Source organism: Theobroma cacao, chromosome 4 (assembly GCF_053813885.1).
Source record: "Theobroma cacao isolate CCN51 chromosome 4, ASM5381388v1, whole genome shotgun sequence".
Lineage (NCBI taxonomy): Eukaryota > Viridiplantae > Streptophyta > Magnoliopsida > Malvales > Malvaceae > Theobroma > Theobroma cacao.
The window spans coordinates 34,792,527-34,811,154 of NC_142642.1; the positions used below are offsets into that span (position 1 = coordinate 34,792,527).

Sequence of the window (18,628 nt, forward strand, 5' to 3'; positions counted from 1 at the left end):
AATTGTCTTTTCAAAAGCTATTGGAGTGGAAGATGCTAGTGCGGCAGAAGTCAGAGCAATTAGGGAGGCTTTTTAACCTTTGCAGGATCAAAATGGGTTGCCACACATTCGTTGATCATTGAAAGTGACTCAAAAAATGCTATCAAATGGACTAAAAACTCATCCGAAGCGCCCTGGAAGCTTAGGAAGTGGATTCTGCACATTGAAAGGTTCAAGAAGGAGGTGAAGAAATGGGACATCAAACACATCTACAGGGAAACTAATCATCTTGCTGATAGCCTAGCTAAGGGAGGTGTGCAGCGGGCAGGTTGACTTGTTGAATGTCTATGATTAATTCCTTTGTGCTTGGGTCCTTCCAATGATCTGTTTCTTGTTTGTGTCCTTGTGCATCTTGTGATACTGCTGTGTCGGTTGAAAGGTTATCTCTGACTGTGTCTTGGATGCTGTTGGGAAGGTCTGTGTCTATTTCTTGCGTTCTCCTGAGGGGGCCCTTGGATGATGTTCTCTGCTTTTGGCCATGATGAGGTTCTGGTGACATTGACTGCTACTGTTTTTTGTGATTCGTGGTGTGAGTGATGGACTCTGGTCTTTGAGATGTGCAGGAGATGCTGATGGGTTTTCTTTTGAAGAGCAACTACAGATTTGTGGATATTTATGGCTCAGGGGCTCTTTTTTGATGCAGCCACCTGGGGATCTGGGCGTTATAGGGTAGGCTTGTTCTATGTGGCTACTCCATGGTTCTGTTAGGTTGCTTGGGTAGTGTAGAGTTGGAATGTTGTGTACAGTTTTTACGACCCTGCTCACCTGATATGTTACGATGGTGGCGCGATATGCTTTTGTTTTTGCTTTCTGGAAAGGTACAGGGTGGGCTCCGTTGTTTTTTCTGAGGAGGGTTACTTGCAGGCTGTGTGTGATCAGTGATCTCTTTGGTTTGTAAGTCCTTGGTTGCCGGTGCTGCGATGATTAAGGACTGTTATCCCCAAATAGGTGAGTAACAGACCTTAATCAAGTTTGTACTTCTCCCAGAGGTGAACCTTTGGTTTCCTCTGCTCTGAAATAAACAACTTTAAAAAAAAAAAAAAAAAAGAAATGCCTCTGCCCTTGATCATAAAAAGTAGTCTTAAATTACTTGTTCACTTCCACCTACATTTTGTTTGAAAAAGTCATTTGGAGGTTACTGATTTTGCTACAGTTCACGAGTTCATGTCTCCCTTCATATTTCAACTCAGAATAGTATTTTACGTTGAATCCAAACAAAGAGAAAATGACATCCCTATCGACTATCATTGAGACTCTGCTGTTATAACAGGTGGTGAGAGGGAATTATGTTTTCTGAGTACTCACGTGAATGAAACAGTGAAGACCCTCAATTATAAGCATCCCCATTAATTTCCACGAAAACACGTCCGCTTGTGAATGCCTACTTGCTCTGGAAGGAAAACCTCTAAACTCAAAAGCATAGGCAAAGCTCAAAACCCAAATTGATTATAGGGATTATATGTTAAAAGTCCTTGTCGGATGTGGCAACTTGAATGCAACCCCAGCGGAATTCCATAACCCCGTTGGTTACCACACATTAGAAAAAAGAAAGATATGTTCACACTACAATAGCCAACAAGGGAACTAAGACCTGACCCTACAGTGTAGTGATGGGAAAATCACTCCAATAATGATTAAAGTCATTCGACGTAAGATTGGAATTGTCTACAAAAGCTGAAAACCAAGCTAAAGGGAACTTGTTCTCACTCCAACCCCCACCTCCCAAAAAAAAAAAAAATGAAAACAAAATGGAAGGAGATTTATGCCATGTCCCTTTTACTTGCACCACTACTAATGATGCTGCTGTTTCAAGAGCTTAGCCCCCATTATAGAGTTGCTGCTGCTGCAGATAACAGCTATCATGAGAAAAAACAATGTGATGGTTCAATGGCAGAATGTGGTGACATTGATGAAGAACTTCTTATGGAATCTGAGTCAAGTCGAAGAATTCTGCAGGCTAATAGAATTAGTTATGGAGCTATCAGGCGTGATTTACCAGCATGCGGTGGTTCTGGAGGTCAGCCTTACAGCACGAGCTGTCTACCTCCGTCGTCGAATCCCTATACCAGAGGTTGCTCCAAGATTTACAGATGCAGGCATTGACCCGCCAGTTAATCCAAATGAGAGCATGAGGAATAAAACACGTAATTTTAGTTTGTGGTTTTTTTTTACTTCCAATATAATTTTGCTCTCCGTTGCTTACACAGATTATTATTATTATTATTATTTTCTTAAGTTCCTTACATTCAGCATTAATCAAATGTAAAATGTTGGATAAGGGAGTGATTAAATAAATTAAACTATATTGGCTTGGTTTTTTTTTCTTTTTCCACCGACATTTTCACAGTAGAGCTCCATGCTGAATTGAATTAATTTAAGAAATAGGTAGATCAGTCACTAACCCTTTCCTCAGTTATAATTACTCAGGTGGTAGTCAAATGAGGGGTAGGATAGGCATAGTTGTTTTCCATAAACTACAAATCACAAACATTGAAGCCAATTTAATCCAAGTTCTACTATCTAATTTTCCTACTTCTGGCATTAGCATTTTACCACCATTTAAAAGACAATGGATATTTGATTTAGTATTTTTTTTGAATAATTTAACCTCATTTTTTCCTTTTTTTTTTTTTTAAAAAAAAACTACTGTCTGACGCTTTATTCTTAATCCATCTCGTATTGTTTCCCAACAGCAAAGTTTGTTTGAAAAGGACAGAGAATGGGTACATGCCCATTTTCATCAATGTCTATAATAATAACAAGCCCAAAATCATGAATCTGCTGCCAATATGCTTCATCATGACTTTGGTCCCATACATTATGTACCATTGGCTTACCACAATCAACCACAATTACTTCTGGTGCCAATGTCACAGTACTTCACATCTTTCCTTGCGTACACAAACAATTTTCTCTTCTGCTCTTGGAAACTCGAGTAATCTATTATGGCAGTAGTAGTCTTAACCTCAAGTCTAATTTAGTCCCAACCCTCTTCTTTTTCTTTCTTTCGCAAAGATAAAAAGAGTGCCTATCACTTGATTTCCATTTCGAACAAGTGAGTGAGATCACCATTGTTGTCCCATCTGAATATGAAAGATACATCACAAATATATACTTTTAAAGCAAGAAACAGCAAATGAGGAATAAAAGAAATTCAGTGCCATCATATAGGTTAGGTGAAGTGCGGTCCCTCAGCTTCTCCCTAATGGGGCTTCCACTACCGCCTTTACAGAAAAGAAAATGCTGCTGATACCCTATAAGGTGCTCAAGTACTTAAATCCAATGGCACCCCAACGCCAAAATGAACATCACCATGAAGTCTCTTCATTTCTTCTTCCTTGTGTTCTTTAGCTTACTTTACCTCACCAACAGTGCTATGTCGCCGGTGAGCGATGCATACATGCCATGCAATGGATCAATAGGAGAGTGCAATGAAGCGAATGAGATGCTAATGGAATCAGAAATAAGCCGAAGGTTTCTTGAACAGAAGAAATACATATCACCTGGGGCACTGAAAAGAGACCAACCGGTTTGCAATGGAGGCTCTAGAGGTGAAGCTTATAGTAACACTGAAGGCTGTCTACCCCAACCATCCAATCCTTACAATCGAGGGTGCTCCAAATACTATCGTTGCAGGTCTAATTCCTAATTCACGCTGTATTTTCTCTTTCAGTTTTGTGAAATATATTCCAAAAGTCCATAAGACTCAATGTTCTAAAAGCTTCATATTTGTTCTCTGCCTGGGTGTTGTCATTGCTCATGATTCTTACAATCCAGATGGTAAACAAGGAAAGAAAGTAAAAAGCTGATACCGGGAATTTTCCAGTACAAGTTATAAGCCCAAGGAATTTCTATAGAATTAACATTTACAAGTATACTTGAGAGTCCACAAAATTCTCGTATCATTACAGTTAACTCGAGAATTTTTACATGTTTTTCCAACATGAAGAGTGTACGTATCATTTTTAAACTATTCAGTTTCATCTTACTTTTTGCTGTTACCATATATCATATCACTTGACAATTTTTGATGTTGCAATTTAGTTGTAAATGGTAGCATAGCCACCCGAAACTACTCATTGCTAATCAAGCCATATGAATCACAAAGCAACAATGTTTCGGATACTGGAGGAACCTAGAGTTTGATAATATCAAAGTAACATTTCTGACCCTAAAAACTGAAAACGGAAGAAACTATAGTTATCAGCTGCCCTACCTGTTGAGTTTCCTCTTCAATTGTATGGAACTTGCTATATTCTCAAAATGTCAGATTTAGAGTGTCAAGAAAGGAGCTTTGTTTTGCTGGGGAAAAAAAAATCAAAAACCTTATCCAAGCTCAATCAAGTACATAAACTATTAATGCAATAAAAAAGTAAAGTTGGTACACATGCAAGGCTCATTGGGTGAAGCATCTAATGTATAGGCATCAAACCCCAACAATATTTTTATGGTTGAAAATACAAAAAGCATATTGAGAGTAAGGTAAGACAAGTCACTGGAAAGCAAAATCAAACTTCATTTATAAATTGAATCAGGGGCTCAGCATCAGAAAAGAAAGCGCCTAGGAAAACAAAAAGTTGCAGTTGGCAGAAAATGAAATGAAAGAAGCCAAAAACAGATACTAGGGTAGGACATATCATACCAGCCATCACTAATAATTAACTTGTTAATGATTATTTGAGGAGATCAAGTGAAAGCCAGCTAGCACGCATGTAAACTTTGACGATATGCAGAGATGAAAGTAACTGTTTTGATTTTTCTCAATCTTTCAATATTGGCTTGTCACCATAAGAACTTTTGAAATAGACCTTGTCCCACGGGTACCATACTGCTGTCTCAAAGCAATTGTAAGGTCAATATCAATTTGTTCCACGAGGTGCATCGGCCAGAAACAAATGCTAAAGCAGAAAATCTTTTCTTCGCATGTCTTCCGTCCAAAATTTTGACCTGTCTCCTAAGCCTATTGGTTCAAGAAGCCACGATTCTTCAATGAAACACGACCACACCAGAGACTCCACCACTGTAGTGTTGGATGATTTTTCAATTTCCTGCCGGGTAGAATCTATAGCATACCCTGATTAAAAAGGTCTCAACTACTAGCTTCCAAGTACTCCCCTTCTATTACCGTTTTTAGCCAGCAGCTGATCAAGTTATTGCATACAAACAGCAAGAAGTTCGGTTCAATTATTTGATTGGCTCAGTCTATTCATATGATAACCTTCCCCTTCATGATTTAAACTGAGATTTGTTAACTAAACCATCAAGTGCAGCTTTCTATATGAATCCATTTTATATGAATTAAAGACAAATTCCTTGGTCCCTTTATGCTAATATTAATTGCCAGTTAAATGTTTATAAAAATAATGCCAAGTGCAAGGCCAACCCTGATTTAAACAGCAGAATCCTCCTGGCTATAAGCGGAATGGTACCAAAATCCAAGTTTGAGTTCAAGAACTTGTGACTTCAAAATTGGCAAGCCAAGAGGGAAAGAAAAGAAAGAGCCTCCTTTACCCCTAAAAGGGAAGGGTCCCCATTCACAGTCCACTTCCTACCAGCTTCTCAGAAGTTTTTCTTATTTACCTTTTTATACTAGCCAACTAATTTTCAATCATAGAGGGAAGTTATTAACTTAATCACGAATATGATAGTCAATGAGGAGTAACTTGAAGTAAATCATGCAACTGTCTCTTCCAGCCCTCCATACAAGTTTTGAATGCATACATAGAGTAATAGCAGCACAGTCAGAAAACAGGACCTATTGTGCAGATCAGATCCACGTTAGATTGGTCAATAATGTTACAGCTAGTTAATTAATGCTTGCGATGGATGTCTCCGCCTTGAGTATATTGTAAGTTCTACAAAATCAGATCACATTCCCAGTACTCAATCATAAAGACCAAAAAATTTGTAACATTTCAATTTTAAGAAAATGTACACATAATCCAGGCATCCCGCCAAACTCTTTGCTAACCCAATGCAGAGGAATTTAAACTATAATGTTTTATACAGTGCGTTGTTATTCTTAATTCCTGTTAAAAATTTCTGGGGTATGATACAGAGTAAACAAAGGTCCATGGAAAATAGAGACTAGAGTAAAAGTAACAAAAGGAAAACGTTCACGGAATATAATCATCCTGTGCACATATAGAGTAACAGTTCTTGCGTTTGATCAAGCTATCACCAACGTATCCACATTTAGAGTAGCATCTAGCATAGTCAACATCCCAATAAACCAAATAGTGGACCTACTTATATGAAAGCTTCCATACCTCCCGTACATTAGAGGAACCATCAGCAACTTCAGTAATAAGACTTGCAGCCATAACACCTGCGGGGCCAAAAAGAGGCGCTTAATAAGCATCTTGCACCCTGTATCTCATACATGAACAGCTTCAGGAAACAAATGAAATGCAGCATGCTTGATATGTAGCGTCCATGAAAGTATGCTACTCAAAAACTAAACATATGTGTAAACAGACATGCAAACAGATTAGAGGTAGAGCAGATTTCCAGAAACCTGTCTACAGAGGAGAAATATTGGGGATTTATGGTCTAAGGTTGTGGAAAATGGTATTTAAGGATTAGAAGGACTAGAACTTGAAACCAATTGAGTTTTGTTTGTGAAAAGTTTGTAAAAGTTGAACAATTAGCTAGCTTGCATTTTCTGCCAGCACCGATAATAAGGTTTTCATGATTGTTTGAGAAGTTAGCCAGACAGAACAGGTCTCCTACATTTACAGAGAATTTAGAATTTCTCCACTGAGTACATGAAGAGCTAGAAAGGATATAATAGGATTAAGTTTTAAGGCTACAAAATGATAAAAAAAAAAAATCAATTTTGTTTGGAGCTATTCCTTCACTGCAAAGAGTAACTTCAGATGCTCCAACAATGGAATATTAAACAACAAAAAGGAGGAGAAACAAATGAATCACTCAACCATTCTTGAACAACTCATGAATATTGCAAATTTCAAAAGACACCGATTCCAGTAAGTCTAAAAATTGTGCAGAGATATAATCAGTACACATGTTTGCATGGGGCAGTGGTCACTTTTGTTTCTTCAGTTTTCATACTGCCTTTGTTTTGCTTTAATTTCAATTTTGAATTAAAAAATTGGCAAAAACAAACAAAAGTGAAGTTGACTTATAATAAATCATAAAAATTAAATACCGTTACAATGAGCATTATTGGTTGATTCACATGACTTGAGAAAACCGCACAAAATCAATTAATTTCATTTTAGTTCCTTTTTTTTTTTCTAACAATTCTCAATCAGCTTTGACTCTAAACTTCTTCTAAAATTGAATCCAGTTGAACTATTACCACTCATTAACTGAGTAACAAAAAACAAGACCAAAGACCATTTAAAAAATTTAAAATAATTAAGAAGTTAATTACACCTAATACAAGACAAAAAGACCAGAACATAGGTCTATTCCAATCAAATACAAAATTATTAAACTATCCATGGAAATTATAACCCCAAAAAAGTTGTAGTTGTTTGACCAATGACTCAATAACAATAGAGACTAGAGAACAAGTTCCCTTAAGCCAAAACTGGCTTCTTTGATGTCTTAGAATCTATCTCTTTAATCATAAATTTCCTATGAGGAAAGTTCTTTGCAAACCACTCTAACCATGCCCACTACCTTATAAAGTGCATGAGAAAAATAAGTAAAACCCCTCCCTACTCCCACCCCCACAAAACAGAGAGAAGGAAAACCTCATGAAACTCAATGCTCCCAACTTACCTATACATTTTTTTAAATGTAATTATATCCTAAAAGAATATGTTCCACTTCCACTGACGTAACCCCAGCTATAAATGATCAGCTTACCATCTTTCTCAAGCATAGAAAGAAATTGCCGTGTTCCCCCACCTACACCAAAATAATGCTTCTTTCCAGCCATGAAAACAACTCCATGTGGGTGGCTCATGCACTGTAAATTGAGAATGCTTAGAGCTCAGGAATCCATGAATTTGTGATTTACAGAAGAATCAGGAATAACTCAAATAAGAAAGACCTTCTTTATAAGTCTATAGAGATTCCTTTGAGCAGGGATTGAGTAAATTGTCTCAGCCATTAGAATAACATCATAACCAGTAGCTTGGCCATGTTCTGAGCTGGAATTCAGGTTCATTTCACTTTCATGTGCATGAGGAAGTAGTTGATGAATCTCACCCCAGTCACCAGCAAAAAAGCGTACTTCTCCAGAAGGGTCAGGCTGTGACTTCTCTGAAAGATTTGCATTTACGTTTGGAATGGTGAGACACCGCAGGACCTCAGCATTAAAGTCCTGGAAATGCACAACAGCTGCACCCTGAAGACAAATAAATAAATAAATAACAATGACATTTTACCATATACTCCCAGTCCCTACACAGAGCAGTCAAACATGCATGAATTTACCTCAAGACATGCAAATATCCCAGGAAGTCCGTGACCACATCCAAGCTGAAAATAATTAGAGGAAAGTCAGCAAGTAGTGGCAAGAAAAGACAAGACAAGAAATTATCAGCATCTGTCTAAATATAAATTCACTATTTTAAGGCATTCTCCATTGAAGTTAAATCAATCAGAGAGACCAGCAATTTCTTCACCAGTCAAAGCTCCCTGGTTGACAAGAGCCTAACCAGCAATCAAATCTGAATATTGCGTTTGCTATAAATCATATTCTGTAAATAATGTAATGCAAAATTCATATACCACTCTGGTATCACATAAGTCTACTTGCCACAGTCAAACAACTAAGAGACTTGAATGACAACAGTTCTAAAACAGATCCTATAATTGATTTATGCTGAAAGGTAACAATACAATAAAAGAGTACAAAAGAAAAACTTCCCTGAACATCAATGTGCATATCACTAGTAACCTTAGTAACACATAAGTAAAGTAATCAAGTAAGTTTGTGTGTCAACAAGGAGTTTGATAGTAAAAACCTATGAAATTGTGCAGGCTTGCAATTATTGTGCCTTTTTTGAAAATATTCAGTTCCCACATGGAAACAAGGCTTTTCACTAGGAACCCTAATAATAACACAACCAATCTACCAAGTCATTTTGACAAACAGGATTTCAAAATTGAAGCTAATATCTGGCTATGCACCTGATATAATAGTTGTGTTGAATGGTTAAGCCCTATACAATCACCTGAAAATTAGGACCCCACCTCTAACACTCGCTTTCCCTCCAATGATAGGTGCCCATTTTGAACCTCAGAGCGCAGAGCTTTAACAAGGTCTAATGAACCTTCCCACAGCTTAAGTCCCCCTACACTCCCAAAAATAACAACACAAGAAAAAGAAATCATTACCATGTTTTAAATCGGAAGCATCCTCATTATGCTTCCATCATGACCAGGAAATCCAATGTGAAGTTAAACATGAAGTCTAAAACAAAGTAAAAGAAGAAGATTGTTACACACCTTCATACTTTCCAGGGACTAAATCCGAATTAGGCAATCCGAAAACCTCTTTAGTACTCACCCGCCCCTAAAAGAACGGCAAAGTAGTTTTAGCGTTCAAGTACTTATCAATCTTACTAAAGCAGCCATTTATTACCCCACCCCATCCCCTCCCAAAAAAAAATCTAAAACTAAAATTAAAACTTGCACATTTTTATGGGGTTTTATTCATTTCTAAACCAAGCAAACACGTTCTTGTTTTCTCCATTACAAATAGATTAAAAAAAAAAGAAAATTCACCTTGAGTAAAGTAAAGCCATCCAAGTTGACAGGCTCGACAGTGCATCTCACAGAAGAGGAAACCTGCCTCAAATTCAAAACCAACCAATCACAAAACGTTTACTCAAACATCAAAGACAAAAAGCTTACAAATTGGCACCTCAGAGGAGAGGACTTCGATGGAGGGAGGAGGAGGTGGCAGAGGCGGCTCTGACGAGTCCAAAAACCCTAAACCTAAATTGGGTTTATCACTAGATGACGAAAACAGTTGAAAACTTGAGTTGGTTGCCATTTGCTATCTATCCGTTACTAGCTTCAAAGCTGCAGACCAGCACAGCAATGAGGAGGCGAAGATGAAAAACATTTTGGCTCATTGCCCGCTTTACTATTGTGGTGGGCCTGGCTGTCGGCCTACAGCCCATGAGATTAAGGCTTTTGTAATCTGGTTTTTGGCTTTAATTAATATGTTAAATTATAATCTATTAAGTTATATTCATTGAGTGGTACCAAAGGGATCTCATCAAAGTTTCTTTTTTCTTCGCAGATTTGATATTTTGATTACATTCATTGATGGATGAAGCTAGTTATCTGCATTAACAATCAATGAAAGTTCCATTTTGATTGTTACAAGTCTTTGGCCTTGCATATATATATATATATATATATATATATATATATATATATATGTATACAAGGACGTTATTATCTTGTAGCAGCCAATATAGGACGGCACAATTGCTTCACTATATTAATACGTTTTATTTTTATTTTACTTTATAAAGTTATAAAAAAGACAGATTTAAATTCAACTCTTTTTCAAATAATGATACATGCATTTAGCTTTTAATATTAAGCTAAATGAGTCAAAAATTGAAGTACTCTTCTTCAAATGATTCTTCAAGCAAAGCTAAGCTTAATTGAGAAGGTACTTAAAAGGACAAGTGAAATAGTTTCAAGATATAAGGCGAAAGTCAGCAAATTGCCTGATTTTGGATCTTAATCAGCTTCAGAATAACTTTGTAAGCCTCCCCTTTTTTCCTGCGTACATTTAACAGTTGCCTCTTCAAAGAAGCAATATCCTTCTTTACAACATCTATTTCTTGCTTGAGCACCTGAATTTTAGCTCTCATCTGCAAATGTTTCTTCCTGTCTTCATCGCATGACGCCTTTTCCATACGCTGTAAAAAGATTGAAAGCATTGATTATTAGCAAGTTAATTTGTACAAGTATTTTTGAAAGGCTTTTTAATTTGTTACCTTTATTTGTTGTTTGATGACAGTTTTTGAAGCTAAAGAATTCCAAGTCTTTCCCTCCACAGGAGCATTAGCAAAGGCTTTATCCCTTGCCCATTTAAGCTCAGCAATCTCTTTGAGAACTTGCTGTTCATCAACCCTGATGGCAGGTTTTGGGAAGAAATATTTCCTACTAATATCCCAGCGCAACCTGCGTATCTGTTTGCAGAGCTCAAGGAATGAAATCCAATAAATAAAAAGGAAGAAAAACCTATAATTCATGTAACTAATTTAGCAATTAATTTATTGTCTTACGCGATCGCTAATCTCTTGGACTACTGATAGACCTGGATCATCACAATGATCTCCTTTCTTCTGTCTGTCATTGATCCCTTTCAAGAGCTTCTTTTCCTTGGCCATGTTATTGCTTCCATGATGCATTACAAAATTTAAGTTCTGAATCATATTATAGCAGTCCAATAAGGCCCCAAAAGGAGGGAAAAAGTAGCAGAAAGATGGATAGCAGAATCAATATATTAAGTATAAGTCTAGGATTTATGTCATCCTTACATGGATATTAATCTTCCCTTCTGTCTTGACAGCTCTCTCCTTATATGCATTGTTTGCAAAAGTCAGCTTGTCTAGGTCTCGTTTTAGAGAAGCGAGTTTCTTCCCGTTATCGGTCCACGTCCATCTGAAACGCTTCTCTCTATTTTCTAACCGGTCTAATTCGAAACAAGCCAGGATATCATCATGCTGTTCATAATGTTCAAATAACGTCAATTGTTTTGATACGAACTTCATTATGGACTACATTTACATTAAGAACTGAATTCAATATATGAATATGTGATGACAATACAGAGAGCCACATTTGCATTTAATTTTCTGTTATAATGCAAGGAATTGCAGAATTGATATAATTAAGCTTATACCTGTCTCTCCTGTAGTTTTTGAGTGATTCGAAATAGATCTTCATTCATGCTTGCCAGCAGCTTCATAGCCTGTTGAATTCCAGATTCTGGATTGGGGTTTTCCTTCAACTTGACAAAAATTAAGTCGTGAATTGAGTTACTTTTAACGGATAATCCGCCAGGTTGCATCCCTCCATGTTCAGGTTTTACATAATTTTGCATCGCGTTTCCTTCGACTGCTGCAGTAGCCATGATCTTTTGCCCAATCATGTTGTAATCAAAGAATAAAAGACAAAGAAAGAAAGATTATTAAATTCTGTCAAACCAAAGTGAAAAATGAAAAACTGGATAAGTTAATTAGCTAGCATGCAAAATAATGCAGGGTCTGAAAGCAATTCAAGATTGTACCTTGAGCGAGTTGTAGTCTCTTGTTGTTCCACTAAGGAATATTGAGTTGTCTGATTATTATTATTATTATAGAAGAAACCGATGTAATCCAGAGGAATGTGTCCTACTTGCTGAGGCCCTTGCACCCCACGGCAAGCGAGTCAACCCAAACCCTGCCAGCAATTTCTTTTTTCTTTTATCAATTCCTTTTAAGTTAGTCTTTTGTCGAAGACACTCAATGCAACAGCAACATGCAATAGGCAAGAATAAATAATTTATGAATATATCAACACAAACGTTGCAACTTCCAAGCACAATACAACAAGCTAATATTTTTAACATGTCTCCATTTTGCCAGGCAAAATTATAGGTAGAATAATTTGTACTCCCTTGGTCTTTTTTATTTATCTTTTTAATTTTTTTGATATCCCAAAAAGTATTTTTTTAATTAAGAATACCTAGGACTTTTACTTTTTTATATATTTCAAATTCATTTTATTTTATTTTTACTTTTTATTATTAAAAATCATAGAACATCAATTTTATTGATGGATTCATGAGCCCAAGTAAGAAAGTCCACCTGATATATCACCAAGATTTTAGGGGAACTTCTAATCTACCATGTGATCATATTTGTAGGGAAAGCAGATATTGATAAACTGATATGACACCTATTTGCTTGCTTAAACTGAGGTAATTTTAAACTGCTTTCTTGTTACAATAAAACTGTGAAAACAGTACCCCTTTTGTGAAACAATTAATAAAATAACATACTTCTTTCTTTCCAAATTAAATATCTACTTTATGTTTTTTAGATCAAATTTAACCAATTTTTATCATAATTTTTGGTGATATCATGTGAAATTAAAACTTTAGAAAACAAGACTTGAAACTTTTGAATTTAAGATTTTCAAAACTTATTTTTGAAATTTAATTACTAATAAAATTTTAGTTAATCATGATCAAAATTGATTTTATTTAATAAAAAATGTAAGTAAAATATTCAATTTAAGACAAAAGTAATATTAAATAGCGAGCATAGTAATCATTTACATTGTATTGGAATTTTATATGAACCTCAATACTATTCCCATTTTTGGTTTTTTTTTTTTTCCAAACGTAATCAAATGATGTAGCTTATATAAGTAACCTTTCCTTAACTTAGATTTCACCTACAATTTTCTTCCATTTATGTAATCTTCAACTTTCCAATAACTTTTTCTCATTGTTTTTCCTTTCCTTTAATACACTCACCCAAGTAAATGTCTCAGACTAATAATTACTGGAAAAATCACATTTTTAGAAACTGGTCACTCCTAATAAATTATTGATGGGTCCATTATCCCCAAAAGCAGGTTCCCATTCCGTAAGCACCACAATCTTAGGCAAAGGCATGGGGTTTTGGGACAAACTTTACTGATCCAACTAGTCATGTCCCCGTTTTGTTTACAAAATCTGTCCAACTCCCAAGACAGTTATCACATCACATGCAAACATGACAATTCCCTCTCTAGTGTCGGCAGGACATCAAGTCATCTTCCACACTCCACCTTAACAGCATGTTACCAATGCCATTTTAGTTACCACGTAGTGATCCAGCTTGGTGAGAAGTACAAAACCCCTTTTTCTTTTGGGTCAAAAGGGAGCGTGGAAAGCTTAATGCACTATATAAAGAAGGGTTTCAACATAATAATTAACCTAATGTTGAAAGCCTAATTCAACAAGAATGATTCGGAGAACAAATTAATGAGAAAAGGGAGATTTGTTTGAGCATTTGAAATCCCTAAATTACCCTAGCCCTGCCCACCATCCAAAACTCAAAGAGGGCACACATCACAATTGGATGGTTGGCACATGCTGTTAAACCAAAGGCTTCTTGGCAGGACTAATTGCAAAAGACAGTGAAGGAACTAGGAAATGCATCTGATGATGAATGAAGGATTCTGAGCTTTGTTTTCTCCTTTTTAGTCAAAAGAATAAGAAAGAAAGAAAGTAAAATATCCCAAAAGCAAAACCAAATTTCTGACATCACTCCAGAATTATATTCTTATCATGCAAGTACAACTATTGAGACAGAGGGCTACAAAAGATATGAAAAAATTATATATATATGAAATTGTAAGGACTGAATTAGATATATACTTATGTTTGCTTGAGCTGAAGGACAAAGAACATTGATGATGACTTTCTACTGCAATAAGTTCAAATGCCATTCCCATAAGGAGAAAATGTATACTTGTAATCATCCCCATCTGCAAATCCAATACTAGGATCCTTCCCTTCCCTAATCATATTCCTAACACTTTCTATTCTCTCCAGAATTCCCTTAACTGCTAAATCAAATGCATCCTCAAGAGTCTCTAATCTAGACCTTGGATCTGAATAAACTACTCTTGGGATTAGCCTTATAACCTCCTCTCTCAAGGCCAATATTCTATCTTCTGAAATTCCAAGCAATGTTTCATTGAGGTTGATTTTCCATTCGCTTAAATCCTTTACTGGTATGTACACTGAGTATTTTGTATAATTCTTTGGTAAATGCCATGTGTATTGGGCATATGCAGTACCTGGATGGAAAAATACTGGAATACACCCTGCCAAAATTGAGTCGAAAATCGATCTCCTTGTGTATGAATCCCCAGGAGGCTGCAAGCAAAAGATTGAGCTCTGAAAGGCTCTCATTACATTAACTGGGTTATCACAATTTGTTGCACCATAATTACAATCCAGCAAATTGCACTGATTCTCTGAAGCTAAGCATTGATCTATAATCTTGCCCCGGATGGAGTTCTGATATTCAGGCCTAGGAGCACCAGCAAAGGAGAAGAGATAGCGCCGCTTCTGCCTTCTCATTCTGTCCTGCCATTGGAAAACCTCACTGTCCTTTGAAGGATGGAAGCATGTTGGGTATGGAATTGCATAATCATTGTTCCAGGAACTTGATTCAATTGACAACATTGACATGTTCTTCGATTCAGGCAAGAACCTAAGCTTGCTACCCCAATCGGATTCATTATCTGTTTGTCTCCTGAAATCCCATGCAATCCTTCCAGCAACTAAGAAATGATCTCTACCCCACATTCTTTTCCATTCAGGCTTTTCTGCTAGCCACTTAACAAGACTAAGAGAAGCAGAGTCTCTCACTGAAATGTTGAACTCCCAAAGATACATGCTCATATCAAGACCAGCATAGAACGGTACAAAAACAGCGGATGCTTTCGACGAATCATTGGTTAAACATTCATAATTTTTCATCTTGTTGTGAAAGATGACTTCTAACAAGAACTGATTTGTTAAAAACCAGCTATTGTTCAGCAAAACATTTTGAGGGTTTTCAATTTGAGGACCAAAACCCAAGTTCTCTAAGTACGGACACATATTTTTATCAGTTCCCCGAGTAAGCAACCGACAATTGTTAACCAAATCCTTATTAAATCTACTAGAAAGATCGTGAACATATATATATCTTCCCAAACAAGAATCTAAATCAGGTTCCACTTTCAATTCTTCCTCTCTGTCAGCCTTTTTGTTGGCTTCATCAGTTTTGTTAACCACAACATCGACAAGTGGGCTATTGGGCAATGGAGAAATGCTATCATTAGAACTTTCAGTGAAATCATGGGATAAAGAATTTTGGGTGCTGATTGCATTTGCATGATTGTTATCCAAAATAGCGACCCCATTATTTCCACCAGTTATAGCTGAGTAATCAAAGCAAAGCAATTCAAAACAGAAAACCAAGAAGACTAACAGAACAAACCAGCGTTGATTGTTGCAGCACTTCGCAGCGATGGTCTTTTCCATCTACTCTAAACAGGCTTCTCTCCTCTGCAACTTCCCAAGACGACAGCTAGAAACAGGGGGGAAGATGGAGAGAGTTTTGAGAACAGCATAAAAGCAAGTGAGAACAGTGGTTGTTTGGTTTTTAGTGGAAGCCTTGTTTCCTTGATCCGAGGCTTAAAGTGCTGAGGAGAACCTTAATTTGAGGTGAAAATGCAGGGGTTCTATTGTCATTTACTTCTTGCATTGGACAAAGGGAGCTTGAAAGTGTCTGGATTTGTGCCAAACTTATTGACTGAGGAGGCAAACGCCCGTTACTTTGTAGGGAGATTAAGGACAAGCAATGTGGGTCACCATCCCCTTTGTTTTCTCTCACCACATCTAAAAATAGGGAGAAAAAAAAAACTTCTAAAGAACATGCGGTTCTTCTCTTGTTCGTGTGAAAGTTTAAATGGTCACTAAGTTCGTCCAAACTGAAGAAAAGAAAAAGTGGGTGCACAAAAAATACGGTTCTTAGTAAGATTCTTCTGTTTTTTTTTTTTTTCAAAGTCCAATGAAAATTTGGATAAATGAACAAAATTTAGATAAAATTTCTTACATTGTTTATTCAAGGTCTTTCATGCTGATTAAAATTAATTTATTATTTCATACCAAATCAATAACTCTAAACTTTGTGACTTCTTTGATTTTAAACTTAACACTTATATACTTACAAGTCACGAAGCAAGCACTAATTGTGAAGGTAAAGGCGAATCAAATTTACCCCTAAAAGTAGTTTATTGGCATCAAACAGTGGAACACAAATATTGGAAGAGATTTTGGGTTGGTGTGTTTATATCCCACCGACATAAGTGAAATGCAGCACCTTCTTACATGCCAAGCAACTGAATGAAGCCTCAATTATTGCATGGCAGCAATGACAATGGCATGAATTTCGTGGGGTACCCTAATTTAATTTTCCTTCTAATCTTCCAATTCAGAGTAACAAGCCCCCGCCATGGAAGCATGCATGTTGGGGGCCTGGGGCATACAAACAAGTCCAAGTTATTCTTAGATTTGCCCCAAAAAAAAGCAAAAAAAACTTTTATTAATTCCTATTTTTTACAGGGTTCATCAACGAATTTGACCAGTAATTTTTGATAAATTTCAATGAATTAAGTGAATATGTTACTTTTCACAGTAACATTAATAAGTGTCCTTAGCAAACTTATTAGCTAAACTTTTTTTTTTCAACAAAAAGAGGTAATAATAACTTGTGTGTTATTTCTCCCATTGGCATGAAAACAAAGTTTTGTACCATATAATAGTATTATACAATACAAAAAAATTTAAGGAAAGACTGTACAAAACAAGACATTCAAGAATTGGCTTTAACTTTTTTTCTTTTCCTTTGGCTGATAAACAGTGAAATGAAGCTCTTGTTTCTTGCTTGGGAAATAAAGCTCTTATTATGTAACCTATTTATTTTTCCTTGGAAAATGGGCCTAACTGGGCAGTCTTGGGCTTGATCCAAATATGAGGCTAAGTTGTTTGGACCAAGCGAGTCTTGGTCTTATATAATTTTGTCCATATATGAGTCAAAATGCGCGGTCCAAGCCTTATTGGACTTGATCCAAGGAGAGTTTTATAGTGTCAAGAAGTAAGTTGGAGCCATTGAATTAAATTGCGTCACATGGTTTAGATCACATTATTTAGGTTCTGCTTAATTTGTAGTTTACAAATAAAATTTATTAATTTTACTGCAGGTCCATATCACAACTCACAAGGTTGGATCTAGCAGTAGAAAAATAATCCAATTTCTATCTAGTAATATCTAGTTATGCAAACAGATGATTTTTGTTTTCATAGGACGGTGGTAAAAATGATGAAATGGGGAAGGGCACGAGGAGTGACTGTTAGGTAAGAAAATTATACATTTTGTAAATCGCAAGTCAAACACGTATTAACGCAGTAATAAATGAGAGGATGGGTATATTACATTACTTTCCCTACTTTTCTGCTCTTCTAATATTTCATCTCCTCTTTCTTTTTTTCTTCTTCTTCTACGTTATTTTTCACCCTAGAATAATCCGCCACAATAAGAGGCCTAAAGGAGATAATCAACTTAGATTAATTATAATAATAATTAACCCATGTATTGACCATCATGGTTTCGTAACATCTTAAAGTAGTTCTACATTTTCACTGAGCAAAATATATTTTTTTATAACAAAAATTCAAAACTATAATACTTTTGACCACAACCAATATAATACTATTGATACATAGATCTCGATAAAAATATATTAAAAAATTTAGGTATTAAGAGTTGGGTATGAATGAATTTTTTTTTTTTTGGTAAATAGTTGGGTATGAATGATTAAAGAAGTAAAGAATAGGCCAAAATATTTTGTTTAGATACTTGGCAAGAAACAATGTACTTTTTGTTTGCATTTTATTAATCATTCTTCTTCGTAATTTCTTCCCTGTTCTAAGTCTAACCTCCCTCAGTAGCGGCCTAGCTTGCCATCAACGTCTTCTGTTTTGTTCTTTCTTGTAAAAATAAATAAAAAGCTAAGTCCACATGATTTTATTAATTTAACAATGCCG

At 36.0% G+C, this 18,628-nt stretch overlaps 5 protein-coding genes across 5 annotated transcripts; 2 read left to right on the top strand and 3 right to left on the bottom strand.

The window, feature by feature from the left end:
- Positions 1–1,631: 1,631 nt before the first annotated feature.
- On the top strand, positions 1,632–2,357 carry LOC18602632 (protein RALF-like 32). Its single transcript, XM_007034144.3, has one exon. It carries the CDS (start codon positions 1,777–1,779, stop codon positions 2,140–2,142), a length of 366 nt encoding a protein of 121 aa, XP_007034206.1. The 5' UTR covers positions 1,632–1,776; the 3' UTR covers positions 2,143–2,357.
- Positions 2,358–3,183: 826 nt separating this feature from the next.
- LOC148763338 (protein RALF-like 32) lies at positions 3,184–3,759 on the top strand. The gene has a single exon (XM_088805683.1). It carries the CDS (start codon positions 3,341–3,343, stop codon positions 3,686–3,688), a length of 348 nt encoding a protein of 115 aa, XP_088661809.1. The 5' UTR covers positions 3,184–3,340; the 3' UTR covers positions 3,689–3,759.
- A 2,172-nt stretch (positions 3,760–5,931) lies between these two features.
- LOC18602634 (Putative methyltransferase family protein) lies at positions 5,932–10,081 on the bottom strand. The gene is made up of 8 exons (XM_018118655.2): positions 9,887–10,081; positions 9,748–9,810; positions 9,469–9,535; positions 9,214–9,314; positions 8,452–8,496; positions 8,066–8,362; positions 7,879–7,981; positions 5,932–6,367 (listed from the first exon to the last, which is right to left on the bottom strand). The coding sequence occupies exons 1-8, from the start codon at positions 10,016–10,018 to the stop codon at positions 6,285–6,287; spliced, it is 891 nt and encodes a 296-aa protein (XP_017974144.1). The 5' UTR covers positions 10,019–10,081; the 3' UTR covers positions 5,932–6,284.
- Positions 10,082–10,508: 427 nt separating this feature from the next.
- Positions 10,509–12,392, bottom strand: LOC18602635 (core-2/I-branching beta-1,6-N-acetylglucosaminyltransferase family protein). The gene is made up of 6 exons (XM_018119307.2): positions 12,281–12,392; positions 11,894–12,127; positions 11,529–11,714; positions 11,274–11,414; positions 10,983–11,177; positions 10,509–10,904 (listed from the first exon to the last, which is right to left on the bottom strand). The coding sequence occupies exons 2-6, from the start codon at positions 12,122–12,124 to the stop codon at positions 10,698–10,700; spliced, it is 960 nt and encodes a 319-aa protein (XP_017974796.1). The 5' UTR covers positions 12,125–12,127; positions 12,281–12,392; the 3' UTR covers positions 10,509–10,697.
- Positions 12,393–14,257: 1,865 nt separating this feature from the next.
- Positions 14,258–16,219, bottom strand: LOC18602636 (Exostosin family protein). The gene has a single exon (XM_007034148.3). The coding sequence runs from the start codon at positions 16,061–16,063 to the stop codon at positions 14,462–14,464; it is 1,602 nt and encodes a 533-aa protein (XP_007034210.2). The 5' UTR covers positions 16,064–16,219; the 3' UTR covers positions 14,258–14,461.
- Between the last annotated feature and the right edge of the window lie 2,409 nt (positions 16,220–18,628).